Consider the following 21,050-nt stretch of genomic DNA (forward strand, 5'->3'; position numbering starts at 1 on the left):
ATCTACCCTGAGAAATAATTAAAAAGAGTGCTGTGTAGCTCCAGTTTTCCCTATACATTCACACATATTCTTCAGAGCGGACTGCCCATCTAAGCCTTCAGCTTGTCTCAGAATATTGCACACACACAAGCACTACATTAAGTCTCTCTTCTCTGCGGCCAGCCAAACTCTTTATTTAATTTGGCTAATTAAAAAGCTAGGATAACCATTTTGCTGATTACTCATAATTTTGTGCGTTAAAGAATTGAGCAGACAAATTAAGCCAGCTAGTCTCTTCTTCATTTCCCTTAACTGACCCAGTACACACACGCTTTCTTGCTGTCTCTCCCACTCATGCTGTTAGTGTGAAGGATGACACTGATTTTATATGATGTGACACAATAAGCTCCTTAACACATGGAGTTAATGGACTCCATTTCTGAAAGCATGGGGAAAACTAAGGATAAAAACCTTCCTCAACTCACAGCCTTTTAGATGTACATAGATATTTTGAAGAGTTCCCGAGGTATTGCTGGTAGTCTAACAGTGCTCATACTTTCAATACCAGGTAAAGGACACTTGGGAGCTTTAGAGATGGTACTGGATGAGATATGAGATACCAGGACATCAGCACTGTGCCTATGAGCAAGAGATACAGTCACAAGAAAAAAGTATGTGAACCCTTGGATGGATCATAAAATAGAGTTTGCGTAAACACAACACAACACACACACACCCACACACATTTGCAAAATGAAACAAATTCAAATTATTATTAAAGAAATTAAGTGCATTTGGAGTGCATGGTGGAAAAAGGCTGTGAACCCTTTAATGTAATAACTGGTTCACCCTCAGTAACCTCCACAAAATGTTTCTTTTAATTGCTGGTCAGAGGCACAGAGATCAAAAGGAACTTTACCCAACTCCTCTCTACAAAATTGTGACAATTCATCAATATCTGGTGAGAAATGCTCAGCATTATTGCTCAGCAATAATGATTCACAAGATTTTTGGGTGAGGTAACCAATCAGTATTTGGTAGCACTTTATTTTACAGTCCTGTTCCTCATGTACATACTATGTACTTATTATAGTAATTACAATAACTGTGTAATAACTAGGTACTAACCCTGAACCCAAACCTAACCCTACCCCATGTAGTTACCTTGTATTACCAGAACTTTCTTAGATAAATACACTGTAAGTACACTATAAGTACATGTTAGTACACGTACTGTAAAATAAAGTGCAACCCTGTATTTTCCCAGCCATCAGTGTATGTCACAAATTTGTTAATAAACAACCAACAAAATACTCATTACGTCTGTGCTGATATCTCAATAACTCCTGTAAAACACAATTTATTTGTACCCTAATAGGGCTACATGGAATTAGACTGAAAGTGTGGCATATATGTGACTGGATGACACATTTAGAGGACTTATAAATCTCTTCTTTCTCAGCACAGCTCCAGGGTCAGGGTGACTGATGAACTTGTTCCCTTGGTGGAAATTTTCTTTGGATGCCAATTTCAACCTAAAAATCTTTTGTATTTTTCTAATAATGGTAGCAGATAGGGGTCAGGCAGCTTTGCTGTACACCAGTGTAGACTTATGTCTAGCTTTAAATTGAAGCTTTTCTTTCATTATTTCAAAGCTTTCTTATGGTCGTTTCTGCATGATTAGTCACTATGGTTTTTTCAGAATGGGGTTATGATCATATGCTGCAAGGTGGTGTTATGTACAGTCAGTGGATCATTATCAGAAAATAAACCCAAGCAGGGTGACCTGGTATATATATATATATATAAAATTGCAAACCTTCCACTAAGAAAACAGTCATGTAAAATAAAATTTGCCCACCAACAACATCATCATAATTCTAATGAGGTTATTTTAACTGTATAGTCAAAAATGTAGAAGTAATTACATTGCAATGAAACAAAAGAGCGCGAGTAAGCCTGTGGTTTGATCCATGAAAGTAGTGCTGGTTTAATTTACCCAGATTAGCTTATATAAAGTGTTGCCACATATGAGGGCAAATAGAGGACAACAATCAGGCTCCAGAAATAATTTCAAACATTTCAACGAGAACTGTTTTTTTTTTTTTATTATAAAAGCTTACTGTGAGCTACAATGTTGTTAACCGATAATATGCCTTTCTTGGAGCTGTCAAACTGCATTATTTGGAACTTGTTTTGTTTTTTTCTATAGTTGTGTTCAGGGATCTCGCAACTAGGGACAGCAATGTCCTTTTCTCCCAACTGAGATTGATAACCCATCCACCATCCAGTGTCAAGATCCCGAAGCACAGATGTTTCGAAACACTGCTTTGAAGTGTGATTTGAAACACCTATTTCACGGGACCAAGGCGATTCGAAACATCCACGTCATGGGACCAAGGCGATTCGAAACACCCACGTCACGGGACCAAGGCGATTCGAAACCCCCACGTCATGGAACCAAGGCGATTCGAAACACCCACGTCACGGGACCAAGGCGATTCGAAACACCCACGTCACGGGACCAAGGCGATTCTAAAAACCTACATCACGGGACCGAGGCGATTCGAAACACCCACGTCAGGGGACCGAGGCGATTCTAAAAACCTACATCAAGGGACCAAGGCGATTTGAAACACCCACGTCACGGGACCAAGGCGATTCGAAACACCCACGTCACGGGACCAAGGCGATTCTAAAAACCTACATCACGGGACCGAGGCGATTCGAAACACCCACGTCAGGGGACCAAGGCGATACTAAAAACCTACATCACGGGACCGAGGCGATTCGAAACACCCACGTCAGGGGACCAAGGCGATTCTAAAAACCTACATCACGGGACCGAGGCGATTCGAAACACCCACGTCACGGGACCAAGGCGATTCTAAAAGCCTACATCACGGGACCGAGGCGATTCGAAACACCCACGTCAGGGGACCAAGGCGATTCTAAAAACCTACATCACGGGACCGAGGCGATTCGAAACACCCACGTCACGGGACCAAGGCGTTTTGAAACACCCACGTCAGGGGACCGAGCCATTTTTTCATGACCGAAATAACATATTCACAAAGAGTTCATTCAGTTGTCATAGAGATGTTACAACACATTACAAGAACAGAACAATAAAAAAAACAACTTTCAAATTAGGGCTGGGCGATATATCTAACATATGATCATGCACATCTAGTCAGTAAATCTGGTTCCCTGATAACCACTAAATCGCCATCACCTGCTTTTAAATGGAGCGGCATTTAATAGACAGAGCCATAGATCACTGACAAGCTAAGCAAAATATTGCGTTCATTATCGAAGGCGATTCTTTTGGGATAATGAACACGATATTGTGTAGCTTGTCAGTGATCTATGGCTCTATTGTCAGTGTCTATTCTCAGATATATTGTTAGATATATCGCCCAGCCCTATTTCAAATATTTATTATAAATACAAACATGCTTCAGTCAGTATTCGAACCTAAAGTGACAGGTTCTGACACCATGCCAAACGTGCACTCCCTGACCACTAACCACTCCCCCATCCCACAAGCTGACAGGAGTGTACAACATATACCTTATAATTTGTCAATTTTGCTTAACTAATTCATTGCCAAAGCTGTTTCTGGGCAATATTTGAAAATGACCACTAGTTGTCACTGTGGAGACGGTGTCGAATTGTTTCGAAGCTTCTGCACATTTGCTTCAGCTGTTTTAGTGTCTCATGAAGCCTCGCTCTGCCCATCACTAATAATGGATAGTGATTGCATGTATCAGAATTAGGCTACCTAATTGCTCGGAAATCCGCCATGGCACAAGTGTTACTGCCTCTTAAAGGGAAGGTGAGGTGACACTCTGATTGGTTCATTGCATGTTGCACCCAAAAAACACCCATTAATCATTAATAGAATAGGAACAACTCGTTTAGATCATGTGCCCAGGCACGCTGATCGCTTTCCCGTCTTTAAAATACGGCCTGATGTCTCTGGGCCAAAAGAAGTTGAATGTGATTGTTTGACAGAAAAATGACAAAATCAATAAAAAACGAACTGCCTATCCCTCCATGTTTACAAACACAACACCGGAGACACAGCCTAATTATCAAAGACTTGATCTGAGAGAATCTGTGATGTGTCACCTACATAGGTCACAGGCATCCAGTATGGTTTTCTGGCCTTGAGTCTTATGCACAGAGATTGTTCCAGATTCTCTGAATTTTTGGATGATAATATGCACTGTAGATGAGGATAACTTCAAACTCTTTTTCAATTTTTCTCTGAGAAACTCCTTTGTGATATTGCTCCACTATTTTTCGCCGCAGCATTGGGGGAGTTGGTGATCCTCTGCCAATCTTGACTTCTGAGAGACACTGCCACTTTGAGAGGCTTTTCTGGCAATCTAACTTTTCCGGCCTCTTATTGCTGTCCTGTCCCATCTTTTTTGGAATGTGTAGCTCTCATGAAATCCAAAATGAGCCAATATTTTGCATGACATTTCAAAATGTCTCACTCTCGACGTTTTATATATCATCTATATTCTATTTTGAATAAAATATGTTTATGAGATTTTTAAATTATTCCATTCCTTTTTTACACACAATTTGTACTGATTTCCAACTTTTTTGGAATCAGGTTTGTAAAAATGTGGACCTGTCAGCGATTCAAAATCCTGCTTTGTGAAATTAGCTGACTGAAAAATACATTGCCGATGACCTACAGCCAATGAGAGAGCAAGATATAGATTCAGGAAGCTAAGGGATGAGTTAAATAAAACATAGTTTTTTGCAATTGAGTTGTTGGCGATTCATACTATTGTAAATACCTCCTGTCGCTGAACGATTGTGTAATGTGAACACAGCAGCAACTGATGCTTCCCCAGTCGTGCAGTGTGAAAACAAGGATGATCCAATGACTTTGAAAATCGTGCAGTGTGAACTCAGCATTAGAGGTCATTTCCTGTTAATGATGTCACAGAATTGACCAGTATTTTGAAACTTATGTGGTAATGGTGCTTTACCGGTAAAAAATATGGAACGTCATTGCCTGTGTGAACAGAGCATTTTTGTCATTTAAGTCATTCTAACAAATTTAAGGCAAGTTACTGGTATTACTATGTGAAAGGGGCTAGTGATGACAGATTTTACATTTTTGTGTTCCTGTGTAAAACTGAACACAGAAACTCACACTGTAATGTCTTTTGTGGTTCAAGGGGAAATATAAACTTACACAGAGCTACTCAAACACAGAAGGATATAATCTCAATTTCTCTTGGGTGACTGTGTTTCCCTTTGTCGTTCTATTCCTCTCTTTTTCCTCTCACACACACGACAGTGAGGGGGAGCCTGTGAATGACAGATTGCTGAACTGCTCATATGCTGTGTGCCTCGCTGGAAGAGCGTGAGTCACCCCCCACACATATATCCGCACACATTTATGTGCGTTTATCACAGACGCATCGAGTTAAAATCATCAACATACATCCACGCATGTTTGTGTGCATAAGCATTAGTAGACTTGATGACATGACGTTTTAAATAAACATAAATACAGACCTCCAGCCAATAATCATCATGATAAGCTCACTGAAAACCGTAAGCGCGCGCGCACACGCATCCCGTTTAAAATATAATGACCATATTTAAGTGGCTTCTGTCAGTTCGAGGGTGAATGTGTCAGTGGTGGGTGAAAAAAATGGGTCGGAGGTTTGTAATCTAACAATGAAAAGCAGAGAAAAACAGTGCTTAATGCTACTCGATTGTACATAGTTAGAATAGCAAAGCTTGTAGCAAATACAAACAGGGTTCAAATAAACTTGGCATTATCGACCAGATTAATTTATCACGCAAATAATGTGGCTAATGTTAATTCAATATTTGGCACAGGGTTTGCTGCTCTAGGCCTAAAATCACCCTTGTGTTGTTTATCTAATTGTCAGTTTTCTTTTTCAGTCTAATCTAATAATTTTGCATATGTTTCATGATTGTATTCACATCGGTGTTTGTTTTCAATTTAAAAATAAAATAAATAAAATAACTTACCTTTGACCAAAAACAAACATTATGATACTGGGCTGCCACTTGATGTCCAATATAAATGTCTCGATGTCTTGATGTCTCGAAGCAAGACCGGTGGAGACCCAGTTTGTGTTTGAAGTCAACGGTCATTGGTTTAGCAGTAACAGACCATCAGTTATCAAAGATAATTACTTCATAAATCAACAGCGTCCTCTGCTGGCTCACACCGCCTCTTACGCGACAGAAGTAGGCCTTGCTATGTATTTCTATAGAAGTTACATAATTACCCAATTGAAATGATAAATAGAGCACATCAGTATTGTAAGATAATCTGCCTATGAGAACATGCTGGCAGGCGAATGATGAAATTTAAGAGGCGCTTGGTGTCCGTTGAAAATAATATCGATCTATAAAAGCATCCACAGCAGGTTTGTGTTTGGAATACAGTGTTCTTCCTGACAGACTGTAGAACACAGCGTTCACAGAATCACTATCTTTATTCTCTTTGCTGAGACTCTGATTATTTGCCACGCACTGCTGAAATAGTGTTGCTTTTCCACTCTGAGTGTGAGATGTTAGTTCTTACTGAATAAATATTAGTCTTGTGACCTTGAATATCTGTTAACTTCATGATCTGTGAGAATATATGCAAAGAAATAAACACGCATGTATGTGACCCTCTCTGTGAAAAGAATGATTGATTTCAACAGTTAATTTCACTCTGATTTTAATCTTTGACATGTTCTTACTCTGTTGATATTAAATATATTATGGTTACATTTTCACACCTTATAAGGCTATTGCCTTAAGGATGATTTTATGTAGAAAACCATAAATCACAAAAAATGACTTTAGCTGGATTTTTACAGCCAGGATCATATATATATAAACTTTTATTTTGGATGACAGCACTAGAATTCACATAAAAGCCATGCTGTGATAGTATTGGCAGAAGATGTTACTTATTTAAAATAGGGTATATTTTCCCTTTTCCTCAGAAACCCTATGGAAATGTACCTACCAGCAGGAAAACAACTTTAAAAAGTAAAAAAATAAAAAATAAAAAAATATTGTGAAAGTATTTGCTACAGGAGAATATAGGGCAACAATTGTCCTTGCATCTGAGAGTTAAGAATTGTGGATAAAATTAACAGATTCTGCACAATTTTTCTTAATAAGTAGTCACCCTCCTCATCACTGTTCTGAGGTATGAATTCACTATAGTTACTGTGACACATGCAATGAAAGCAAGCACCTACATTTTTGCTTGAGTTAAATGTTTAAAAAACTGAAAAGTAAAAAGAATTTTTTTTTTTTTATGAAATTGGCTGGTTACTCATAGCTTATGCCAGCTTGCCTGAGTGCAATTATTTTCCATGTGAGAAATTTTATGCAGACAGCCAGCAATAATCAGCACATTTATGGGCTGTGCTTATTTTTGCAAAGGGGAAAGGTTAATGTTGCTCAAAACTGTGGGAAAGGAACTGACCCTAGGAAAATCAGGCTCAGAGTGGGAACATTTGTGACTCATGTACTCCTGATGCACGAAAAGCATGTATGTGAGTGAGAATGTGTGTGACAAGCACTCGAGGCAATAAACTGAATGATCTGACACTATTAAAAGATGTGCTGCGGGGTCCAGTGGAGCTGAAATCCTGAGATACGTGAGCAGGCTGACTCATGTGTGAGTCCACACACATATCCTTTAATACATATTCAATTCATCGAAAAGAGATGGTTTTGTAACGTTACAGAAGATTTATTTCAAATAAATGTTATTCTTTTTTTTTTTTTTTTTTAGTTTTAAATATAAAATAAATGCTAATGTTTTAAACATTCTTCTCATAATAGTCTTGAAAAGATGTACTGTAGTTTCCACCAAAATATCAAGTACAACATTTTTTTTTGTTTTTTTTTTTGGAGCCGCATATCACCATACTGATTTCTGAAGGATCATGTGACACTGAAGACTGGAGGAATGATGCTGAAAACACAGCTATTCCACCAGAAGAAAAGAAATACATTTTATAACATATTAAAATAGCAGTTTTTAAATTGCAATTGTAAATTAACTTTTTTGTTTTGTTTTTATGATCATCTTTCAAAAAAAAAAAACATATTTAAGATGAAAAAGTTATTGTGAATTGTAATAATATTTTACAATATTACTATTTTTACTGTATAATTCAAATGCAGCCTTGGTGAGCATAAGAGAATTCTTTAAAAAACATTTTAAAATCTTTTTAGAAAATGTTGTCCCCCAATTATAGCAGAGTTTTACACCCACACACACACACACACACACACACACACACACACACATTTATTTACAGCCCCATATATTTGCACCAGCACGTGGCCTCAGGACATGCACAGAGTGAAATATGAACAGTACAAATAAAATGTGTCTATGTATAATAATCTGTATGTGCTCACAGAATGTTTTTATTTTTTTCAAGATGATTAATAAGAACAAGACTCACAGTAATATGTATCCCTTTTAATACTGCTAGCGTTCGCATTAGAATAGTGATGGTGCAGAAAATACTGCCCTGATCCAATGTAATTTACTCGCACTACGGCACAAACAAACACTGTGCTCATTTGCATACATTTCCTTTGGTTAGACTGACATCTTAAAACACAACAGAAATACACACCAAGAGACCATAATGGATCCCGTGGCTATCACTTTAAAAGTGGTGTTGATTAGTACTGCCTCTGTGTAACTAAAATTACTAAATGTGAGACAAGTGACATTTACAAGCACGACCAAAGCGGATAAAATAGCATATTATCATACCTATTAACACCTTGCGTGAAATTTGCAGCTGTAGATAACATCCTAAACATCTGGCCCCTTTTACACAGGCATCAGATATAACGCAATTCTCGGCAGAAGAAATATGTCACTGATAAAACGTAAATAGGCGGTGACATCTTTGGTGTGAGACACTCTCCTTAAAATACACTGTAGGTTCATGCAAGCATCAAGACAATGCAGTTCATATTCTCCTTATATATTAGAGGATCTTGATACCTAATCATATTATAACGTATGAAAATCTCTGCATATTTTTGATTCAAAGCTACAATGTGACACACAATCAAACATAACATTACTATGTTCTCAAGTAAGATCGTAGTGAAAGAGCTTTGGAAACATTTTCTCATTCTGATCCCAACTTTACGCACTCAATACAACTCTAAACCTTTACCTGTGTACCCTCCGTCCACCGAAAACAAAGCAGTCTTCAATAAAAATGGCTGTGAAGCAGGCTTAAACCTGGACACTCTGTAGGCATCATGGACCCCAGAGCTGGAGCTCGATGCTGTTCTGTTGGTTTTATACCACCTCCACGTAGTTCGCAGGGTAAAGGCCCTCTTTCCCTCCGTCCATCATGCCTCTGCACCAACCCTGATCATCCTCATCCTCGATCTTCAGAAACTCCTCACCTGCACACACACAAACATTAAACATCACGTACATCATTCAGACAAATAATATATGAACACACAAACTTACCTGCTTTGAAGGACAGTTCATCCGTCTCCTGTCCAGCGTAGTCATAAAGAGCTCTGACTCTCACTCCTCCAATCATTACACTGAGGAAACAGACAGTCACTAGAATAAGCCTTTTCTTAAAAATATTACGATCCACTAAATCAGCAGACAAGCATTTGCTCTTTTCTAATGCAAATGTGTGGATAGTTTTAATCAAAACCTGGTTGTTGCCTTTTGCTGGATAATCATGGAAGCCCATTTTTGCCACATAAGAAAAAAAAAACATGCTTTTGTAAATCATTAGGAGATATAAAGTCAAAATTGTCACACAATAAGTCAAAATTATGAGACTCATAATTACAAGATAAAAAAAAATCCAAACTATGAGATTAAAAGTCTCATAATTCTTACAGGTCAAAATGACAATAACAACAACATAAAAGAAAGTCCTAATTATAAACAAATCTAATAATAATTTGCACAATGCTACATTTGAAATATTTACTCATAATTATGATTTAGTATCTCATAATTGCTGGCCATAATTATATGACATTTTATGTCATAATTCTAAATAAATCTAATGTTTTTTTGTTTTTGTTTTTTTTATTATGCTGCAAAAATAGGCTTCTATTGTGATACAACATAGAAACATAACTGTATATTTGTTTCTTTATTCAATACATTAAATATTAAATATAACATTTTTAGGAACCATATAACTAACAAAACTTACAGTGTGAAACACTAAACCAAAAGAAGGATAATAAAGGAAGTTTATGAGGATTTTAGGGTCCATTTTTTTCACACCTTCCTAAAAAGGATACCAAATACTATAACATTTCGGACTGTTACTGTCCTCGGATGAGTAAAATAGGATTTATCTATAAATACTAAACTTTGTTGTAAGCCAGTGCTCTTGCAATACATAGAAAAGATAACAGCTGATTTAGGCTCTTTTTAAAATCTTCCTGAGGAGTTATGAATACGTGCCACCTATCATTCTCAGATCATGCAGAAGCACAAAGAACACAGAACATTAGAAAGAATTTGCTCCAAGGATGTTGATGTTACTAGCCTAGCATCATTGCATTTAAATATTGATTCAGATTATTGTACTGCATTGTTGATAGCAATTAAAGGGTTCACGGTTCCATAGTGAATGTGCTGTAGAAACATTAGGAACTAATGTAATGTTCTCACTCAAAATGTCTTTTTCTTTTAAGTCGACTGTGATCAACGTTTGCCTCAGTTCTGGTTCACAGTCACCACAATCTAACAATACTGCATAGTGACTTACTTTTGTAAAGAAAAACAGCCAGAATGTTGTGCAATGTCACAATTAATTCCAGTACTGGATATGTTTGCTTCTGTGTTTTACTGAAAAAAATCACTGTTCAGTCCCCGACTCATCCTTTGTCAAGCTTGTCTGAGCAATATTAACCAAAGAGACTGAGCTTTGCAACAGGTCAATACACAGCAGCAAACATTAACAAGGCCTGAAGTTCAAGACGGCCCCGTTTGGTTTGTAGTGAACAACAGTCAGGCAGCCCAGCGCTGTGAAGCCCTACAGCAAATATCACTGTAGTAAACTGACCTTCTCTCCATCACTACTGCTTTCTGCTCCACCTCCTTCTTTCCCTTTTTATGCTTCTTGTCTGGTGTCCACTCCTGAAATAGAAAGAGAGTGAGAGACGGAGTGAGTGAGTGAAGGAGTAAATGTGGGTTTTGGCACAACAGAATGCAGTATATTTGAAGATGTGCTGCTGTGAGATACATAAATATCACATATAACAACAAAGAGGTCAGTTTAACACCCTCAAGAATGCATGAGTGATACCAGTGTAGCTAACTGCACATTTCTCATCACACACAATGCACCTTATTTTTACTATAAGACCGGATGCGATCATTTGTAGCTTGAATGTGCCAGGCTTCCTATGCACTAGCTGTACAAAAACAGTCACTTACACTGCTTGATCATTTCAATTATCGTAATACATTTACAGTATGCTTCTAGTTATTTACCTATAGCAAATAATAAAGCAGAAGTCACGGAAAAGACTTTACTTCAGTATTTCTTAATAAAGTGGAAGGGTCCAGGTAACAGAGGTCGAGTAACAAACATACAATGGCAAACACTTACCACACCGTAACATTTTCTTTTGGAAATTTAAAAAGTACGTTTTAGCTAATGTTTGTCAATGTAATGTTTTTGCAAGATAAACCGCGTGTATTTACCTGAAACTGAGGCCAGTCGGTGGGCATTCCTGGCCCGTGTGTATTCTTCCACCAGCGCAAATCTTCCTGATCGCTGATGGACATCAGAGTGTTGTGGAGCTCATTGTACACTGCTTTTACACTAACAGAGAGAGAGAGAGAGAGAGTATGAGATACTCATTGTGAGTAATACTGAAATGGACAGAAACTGAGATTTGACCAGTACAGTACAGCGGTTCTCACACACCTCTCGTTGTTGGTGATATCCAAGTGTCTGTGGATGGACAGGAAAGCCTGTTTGAGGAAGCTTATCCTTTTTCTCTCCTCCTCCTGCGATTGGTCAAAGATCGACTCCATTTCCTCCATGTAGCGTGGAGCATAACGGGTCACTTCCTCAAGAACCTTCTCATAGCGGGCTCGAACCTGTGAACAGGAATTTGCAGCCAGTCAGTCAGATGTGTTGTGTTTATCTGCCACTTCAGACTGAACTGGATTTTAAAATGCAACTTCAAAACAATGTTTAAATTGTCAAAGCAGTTATTATTCAAACAATAAAAACAATGGTTAACTTTAAATATATATATATATATAAGTTAGTACAAATGCAGTTCTTTTAAATTAATTACTCATTAAAAAATCCTGAAAAAAAAAATGTTTAAATATTGATAAGAAGAAAATCAGCATTGAATAAATTACACTTTGAAATATATAAAATCGGGAAACATTTATTTTAAGCTGAAATAATATATTACAATATAAATGTTTCTACTGTATTTTTACTCAAATAAATATTATTTTATTTTAGATTTCAAACTGAGTCTTGAATGACAATCAAAAATGTCCTGCAACAAATAATACTAAATTTACACGTATAGTATTAGGGAATACTAAATAGTTAAAACACAAGTCGTGTCATCTGTTGTTGTTGTTTTTCTCCACAATGCTGTAGATTAATCTTAACATAGATCATTATTCTGAGCAGTACATTGCATGATTTCACTGTATTGTTATGAAGCTTGTAAATGTAAAGTTAAATGTAAAGTAAGGTAAAAATGTAAACTTTTTTCTGCTTCCTTTTCCCAACTGGGATGATAAAAGACTATTTGAAACGGTTATTTTCTTTTTCTGTGTCTGTTTCTTTCTGACAGTCTCCCCCGCACCGCAGCGCACTCACCTTCTCTGTCTCCTGGTGAGCCAGTTCAGTCTCCTCCTGGATCTTCCTCTGTTTCTCGATGGCGATGTCAGGGTTGCCTTGGGCATGGGCCTCCCGCTCACGAGCCATGTGTTCCTTACGGCAAGCTTTGTGAAACGCTGACTTAGCCTTCTCTAGCTGCCAAAAAATAATAATAATTAGTTTCATGTAGGCCAGGGGTTAGTATTGCACACTCCTTCATTTTCAAAAATGTATTATTCAACAATTACCATATTTAAGCATTTATGCAAAAAAAAAAAAAAATATTCCCCCTACAATACTGTGTACAAATAAAATGAGAACTGCAATGCTTGCATTACCTTCTTCAGTCTCTTGGCCCAGGGCTTCTGAGCACGCGAGAAACCAGTTTCAAAATCCTGGGACTCCTTGAAACCTCCAAATATCTTCTTATGGAAAGTCTCCTTCTGCCATGTCCGGATGCGATCTCCGTCCTCTGACACCAGAGAACGACAGATGGAGGAGTGCAGTGACGAGAGGCGGTCAGCAGAAGAGAGGAAGCACTGCCAGGCTCGTAACAGAGAGCCGTAGAGAGGACCTGGACAAAGATGAAGACAAACATATTGATGGAAGAAAGAAGAGGGCCATTTAAGGTCACAAGAAGAAACTTGTGGACATCTCATATAAAACACGGGTCACAGCTCCTTAGCTATATGTAAAGCAATACATTTTTTGTTCAGAGCATCTTGATGAAAACTGCAGTACTCACTAGCATCCACTAGAGGTTTCCACTTGGTACTCCACTCACTAAGTTGCTGTGCGTACTGTCTCTCGACCCTGGCTCTCTCCTGGAAACACGTCACTATATCATTACACGCCTGGAACGCGTCTTCGGTCCTCTTCACTGTCTGGTGGTAGTTCCCTGGCTGAAAAACAGAACATGGAAAAAACTGTAAGATATTGAGGGGAAAGAAAACTAAAGACTTGGCACTAAAGGTTTATAGGCTGTTTAAGAGGTCAAGAGTGAGGCATTTACTGTTAGACACAGAGAAGATGTCCCTCTCTCCCCCAAGGGACTGGCCTCATTTCTTTTCCAGAAGGGTCACTGGGTTTGTTTGCTATGGATTGGACAGGCTATCAGTATAGCGTAAGGTTTGTTTCTAATATAAACGCCTGAAGACAACATGTGGTGTGGAAAACCAGAGCACAATTCAAACATTATTCCCCCGAAAAAAGAAAAAAGAAACATCTGTGACTAGATGAGTACCAGTGAGTGGAGAGAATTCAGGCCACGGTAAGTGGGGCATCACATGGACAGCCCAGTGAAAGGGGTTGATTAACTGTAATAACACAATAAATGAGAGAGAATGAGGGAGGAGGGCAAACATAATGACATTTCCAGAATGGGCGTCGTGTTTGCTGATGTGGAGCGTGTTCTTCCATTTTATTAGCAGCTCCCCCACAATTTGATCAATTCATCTCTCTCCTCTACATCTTCCTTATGTGTTATTCTTTCTCAGTTCTTTCTCTTTCTCTTAGCTGTGGTTTGCACCACGTATTTTCCCCAGTCTGTGAAAAAAGTAAAAACAGCTGAGGAATCTCAGCTCCGGCCAAGAGCGCTGCAGAGCAGCACCTGCCAACCAATCAGAGAATCCCAGAAATCAAACAAATAACACGGTCCCTGTCAACGGAGTATAACATCCAGCTGGACTCAAAGCTGCACAATATTGCAACAGAACTGTTTTACTGAACAGACAAGTCTATTTAAAAATCAACCCCGTTTAACTCCGGCCGAAACTTTCTGCATTTCATCACGGCAATCTACAGTCAGTGCTGTGGCTGACCAATCACAGCATCTAGGATGAACACAAAAACCCTACAGCGCTCAGTTCTGGTCAGCGGCCAGCCAATTACAAGGTAGGACATGCAACGAAACCCTTGCAGGCAGAAGCAGTGTGGTTGTGGTAAACTGACTGAACATCATTGGTCGGAGCACTTCACCCCAAACCGTAGCACTGGCCAAGCTCCAGATGGGATGGCAACTCAGCAAAAAGAGCTGAGGCTACAAAAGAGAGCTGAGGAGAATCTTAAACAGCTTCTGTATGATCATACTGCTCTAGATGTCATTGATAATAACAACAAATCACCACAGGAAACTCCATAAATATTCATCAGATAAAACTCACCAACAATGTATATGTGGGATACTATTACATGCATATTCATTTACTGTAGATGAAGAATTACTTTTTTGCAATGAAAGTACATTTTAATGTTCATTAGGTTCCAAAAAAAGATAGTAAAACTCCAAATTACCTACTTTACTGGGACCAACCAACTGCCCCCAGGAGAAAGAATATAAATCTATTTGTGAACCTGGACCACAAAAACAGTCTTAGGGGTCAATTTTTCAAAACTGAGATTTATACATTATCTGGAAGATGAATAAGTAAGATTTACATTGACGTATGGTTTGTTATGATCGGAAAATATATGGTGGAGGTATAACTAGTTGAAAGTCTTGAATCTGAGAGTGCAAAATCAATTGAAATCAAATTAAGTTCTTAGTCATGCATATTACTAATCAAAAAAAATTACAAAATGTCCTCATGGAGCATGATCTTTACTTAATATCCTAATGATTTTTGGCATAAAAGAAAAATCTATAATTCTGACCCAGACAATATATTTGTGGCTATTGCTTCATATACTGTACACACATGTGACTTAAAACTGTTTTTGTGGTCCAGGGTCACATTTAATAAACAAATTAAATAATATTGTAATGAAAATCTGGTTTCTTTTGGGTTTCAAAGAGGCTTAGGGGATACAAAATATCATTAGTCAAAATAAAGACAACAGTGGTGAAGAGAAAGTCTTCTTCAGTATGATGCAGTAACAAGTGTACTGTATGTGTGAGCATCTAACATCAATTTGTCCCAAGGGGGCCGTCTCTGTAATAAGTATACTGTAAATCACTTTGGATAAAAGCAACTGCTAAATATCAGCTTGCTATTTACTTTCTTCCTAAACATATTGTAAGTTTAAACATGGGCATGACAGTTAATAGTGCCTATGTGTAATTATATATACAGCATCATTGCATAATTGCCATTATTAGTATCATAAGAACTTGTTAGAAGTATGTTAACTACTGCACTAATATAAAACTGAAAACTAAATGCTAACATTTCGACGGATGAGCAAACACACAGAGGGTGATTTAAGGTTAACACAGAAAGATCTGAACATGCAAAATGTGAAAATAGTACAGAATTGCTATACAGTCTAAAAAATACCACATTTATAAAGGTATTTAAAGGCAAGGTTCTGCAATGATTCCCAGCAGCACTGCAGAGCAGAACAGCAAACCAATTAGGGAGCCGAGAGACAAAAGCTGAGCTAATTAAAATGGGTGGAGGCACAATGGATGGAATTTATAGACTGAGATTAAAGGTTAAAGAACCATAAAACATGCTTCAGAAGTCTCAAAGAAGTAAAATAGACTTCACTCGAATATTAATCTTCATTTGGCTAATGTAGGGTGTTCAGAAGCTTTTGTGAAGCATTCCACTTAATGTCCAAACAGATCTTGTCATTTCCAACTGTTTAAACTGTTTAACTGTTAAAACCAAGTCAAGCTACATCATTCAAATGCATTTCTTTCTGCTAACACATACATAAAGCAGAAGCGGATGGTATTTTCTAGAGGTCCACCGCCCGTCTGAGTCATTGCTGTCCTTCCTCCCACTCTCACTTACCATCCAGAAGCTCTGATTGTTGACATCCTCAGGGCCCGTCTCTGCCGAGAGCGTTGACATGATGACAAGTTGACAAATCTGAAATAGAGATATGAAAAGCAGCATTTAAAGTTGCACGCATTTTCCTCATTAAAAACAGTTACAAAAAAAGCAGTTATTGGTACCTTTGAAAAACGTTTAAAAATCATCTATATTAACATAAGATGACCACTGCAGAGTTTAAATCTACACAGGGCGGGTCGCCTCGTGGGAGCTGCCATGTTGAGATCACATGACAAACAATATACTTGTCACTTTACCTCAGTAACCCGCTTTTACTGCACACTTTCATTTGGGGAATACATTAATTCTTGCTGACTACTGTAGACTACATTTCTACAGGGGCATCGATAAACAAAAACATTTGTTTTTGCGTGATGCTGCATCCAAACCACTAGGTGTCAGTATAAGTGCATCCCTGTTGCATCAAATAGTGCAACAAACAACACAAAGTTCCTAATATGTCTTAAACAAAATTACTAGTAGTCGTTTTTCTTCATTTAGCTGTGAGAATTAGAGGTCAGTAGTTGGGCTAGTACTCTCCATTTGACATGGCAGATAATGGCTGGATTGTATTTCTAGCTTGTCTTAACTTGCAGACAACAGTCAGATATGTGTGACAGCGCTGAATCGCATACTGTGTCTAATAGCATGCTTGGAGAGTGTTCTGTTTTACAAGCTTTCTTCTCTTTAAACTACAGTTTACGAACTGCGTCGGAAAGTGCATGTCTCCAACAAACAAGTTTAATGGTCTTGAGGTCTAGTTCTTGAAGAAAGGAGGATAGTTATATACAAGGTTGTTTACAGAAGATCAAAGAGCTCTCTGACTGACTAGTTAATGTGTGAAAAATGAAGCAGATGCAAGTGTTGAAGTAAGATAGATAGATAGTGCTTAATACTCTCCACTGCTATCTGCCTTGATCCAGAGCGCTGGGCTTTGACATTTGAGCCATCCTAAAATAAACATGGACTGAAAGTTCACCAACACCAACACATACTCAAACACACACTCTTCTAAAACCACACATGTTGATGAGCTCTTTGACACACATGCTTGCAAACACAGGCGCATGTCTGAGCTGCCCTGAACACACACCCTACAGACAGCACAACATGCCTGTGGCCATTTGTTTCTGTAAATGCAATAAACCACATTTTGTCACAAGACATGGAGAGAGAACAGGACGACAGAAGCGAAGTGCATGAACAAGCTGTTATTTGTCTGTTTTTTCTACTTTCTCTTTCCCTCTCTGAGGGTTCATGGACCTCAGTGCGTTATCCCACATTTTCTCTTCCTATCGTCTTTCACACTGCATACCATCATGGGTATAGTAAATCACTCTATATTTGAACTTTAACCTCACTTCCTGTTCCCCCTCTTTTCCTCTCCCTTCAGATATAGTCTTGTGCTCTCAGAGAATATGAGCAGGGACAAGCTTAAAGGGACAGTTCAAGCTTAAATGAAAATTATATTTAATTTCTTTCATTTCTTTTAATTCTATTAGATTTTTTGTTTAAGGCAAAATATGTGGTTTGTTGAACACCCAATGAGATTTTCAAGATTCCAGAATGATGCAAAAGTATATTTTAAGTCTTCTGTAGTTTTGTGTAAGGAAAAGACTGACATGTACTGTATGTTATTTTAAGTTTTTTTTTTTTTTTTTTAATTGTTAAAAACATCTGAATGAATCATTCATAATCCAGACTGATTCAGATCTAAAAGTTTCGATGTAACGGAGGTAGATCTTTGCTTTCATTGTGTGACATACATCAGAGTGAAACAGACTGAACGGGGAATTTTTTCTCCATTGGTTGTTGATGAGATGGAGCCAGATGTAAATGCAGGTTTTTGGTCAACTGTAATGAAGAGGCGGGTTTATGCAGAACTTTTAAAAGGCAATGTCATTCCACCAAAAGATGACAGATATGACATTTTGATAAAAAAAATGATAATAATATAAATTAATTAATTAATAGATAGATAGATACATAGATAGATAGATAGACAGATAAATAAAACATAAAAGACCATCCATGGATTAATCGTTCAATATGATGCGTTTAGAATATAGATAGGGTTAATACTAAAGGGGAAGATTTTCACTGAATAAATGTTTAAACTAAACTTAAAATTTTCTATACTTTTCTGATGTATTTTTACACCAGTTTAGAAGATCAAATGATTTCATCTGCATTCACAACTGCATGAAAAAAATCAACTACATTCATCAAAATTTTCCCTGTTTTGTTCCAAGTAAGACAGAAAGTTATGCGGGTTTGAAGCAATATGAGGGTGATAATGTGATAACAGTATTTTCATTTTTTTCACTGTTGTCTGTTTGCATTCGGTCTTTTGTGTGAAGTTAACCGTCTCCAGGAAAGTTTCATCTTCATAACCCATCTCTGTTTAGTCTTTATAACCCAGAATAAAATCACAATTTTATGTATAATTATATAGAAGGTATAAACCCATCCACTTGAATGATTTAAACGATCATTACTGCAGAGGTACTCTAAAACATCTAAGAAAATCACAACCTAGAATGGCATGTTACAAAGAACTGCATTTTGGAAAAGGACAAAATAGTCGATTCAAAATAGAGATCAAAAACTATTTGAAAGTTTCGAAAGATCCTGTAACTGGAGAGGAGGGAATGACCCATTTCTCTGAAAATATCATCATGACGTTGCTGTGAATGTCCCTCTTCTCTCCTCTTATTTTCTCTTTTCTCCCCCTTTTCAAAGCCCCTCAAACCCCCATACCCCACACCCACCCTGGCTCTCTTTTTCTCTCCTCCCCCTGTCCCCGTTTTGAGTGTCACACATAACTCAACACACACCCACACACTGAAGAAATATATAGCAACTTATGAATGCATCAGACAGAAATAGTATATGAATTCTGCAGAACTCATCAATGCGATGTGATCTAACCTGACAGAAACATATGAACAAATAAAGTAGGATAGAGGAAAAAAGGACGCAACAGACTCACCTCTAACTTTTTCAGAGAAAGTCTTTTAGTTCACACTTTTTCTTTTCTGGAGTAACAGACCACCCCTTTCTGCTGGCTTTTCCACTTCTAACGCCACCATATGTTTATGGTGTGTTCTGGACACACTCTTTCTCCTCCTCTCTGTCTTTGACCCGCTGTCAGTGTTTAATGAGGTGGCTTCCTGTCACTTTCTTTCTCTCCTCTCCTCTTCTCCCTCTCTCCAGATCCCCCTCTTTCCGAAGCAGCTGCGGGCGACCAGACTCTTCTCTCTGTGGATCATACTACATGACAACCCTCCTCCCTCTCGCTCTCTCTCTCTCTCTCTCTCTCTTTTAAACACAGAGCTGCTCCTTACAGTAAAGTGGTAATGAAGTGGGTTCGATCCAGACAGTTAGTTCGGATGTGTTTCATTCAAGAATAACTTACAAAGAGAGACACATTTTTACTTACCCCCCTAATTAAAGATTTCATAGTAACAAAAGAAATGTTCAAATAAGGTCTAATTTTGTTAACTAATGCATTACTGTAACATGAACTAACAATTAGCAATAAATGTTTACAGCATTTAATAACCTGTTACTTAAAAATGTTCATGTTCATGTTAATTAAACTTTTGATTTTTAAGAATGTATTTGTAAATGTTGAGATTAACAAGATTAATAAATGCTGCAGAACTATTGTTCTTTCATTAATGTTAACAGATGCAACTTTATTGTAAAGTGTTACACATTTCATATTCCGTGAATTATTATATTTTGAATAACCACATACATTTATTTCTATCACAACTTCAAAACCTCAACTTCAAAACCTCACCTCAAAAATGCTTAATCTCATAATTCCCCTGGTCTCCGGAGGTCCACACAGCAGCTGCCTGGCACTGGCACATCCAGGGGTTCTTAGGGATGGGAGATGAGAGAAGAGCTGCAGATTGTGTTGAACAAAGCGCTGTGACTCAGTATTACAAATACGGCAGCTGTTGTACACACTGACAAGAGCCCATCTCAAATATCTCTGCATGCATGCTTCAGTTATATTTTTATAATCTCAGTAAAGCATTTTGATAATTAATAATGAACCATTCTATCTCTGTTCTATTTTTAAGACAATGTGGTCATAATCGGGGTTAAATATCCTACCCTTACCATTTTACACTGAATCACATAATACCCTCTTTCTGATATTTTACATATTTTACTGTATTACATTTAGCTGCTATAAAACTATACGGAAAAAAAACAAACAAATCTACAAATAAATTATATGAAAATCATACAGCATTATTTTATTTTAAATAAATAAACAAAAATCCATATAAGTTCAAATAAAGTTAAGAAATATTGTAAATATAAGAAAAGAAATCTTGCTTTTAAAAGGTCAAAAACCTGTTCA

General features: G+C 37.6%; 1 protein-coding gene across 1 annotated transcript; it reads right to left on the minus strand.

The window, feature by feature from the left end:
* Positions 1-8,473: 8,473 nt before the first annotated feature.
* Positions 8,474-19,927, minus strand: LOC113047038 (protein kinase C and casein kinase substrate in neurons protein 3-like). Its single transcript, XM_026208283.1, has 10 exons — positions 19,659-19,927; positions 16,625-16,702; positions 13,633-13,789; positions 13,226-13,461; positions 12,888-13,043; positions 11,961-12,136; positions 11,735-11,855; positions 11,091-11,164; positions 9,515-9,594; positions 8,474-9,444 (listed from the first exon to the last, which is right to left on the minus strand). Exons 2-10 carry the CDS (start codon positions 16,682-16,684, stop codon positions 9,335-9,337), a joined length of 1,170 nt encoding a protein of 389 aa, XP_026064068.1. The 5' UTR covers positions 16,685-16,702; positions 19,659-19,927; the 3' UTR covers positions 8,474-9,334.
* Positions 19,928-21,050: the final 1,123 nt, after the last annotated feature.

This window comes from Carassius auratus, chromosome 28, assembly GCF_003368295.1.
Source record: "Carassius auratus strain Wakin chromosome 28, ASM336829v1, whole genome shotgun sequence".
NCBI lineage: Eukaryota > Metazoa > Chordata > Actinopteri > Cypriniformes > Cyprinidae > Carassius > Carassius auratus.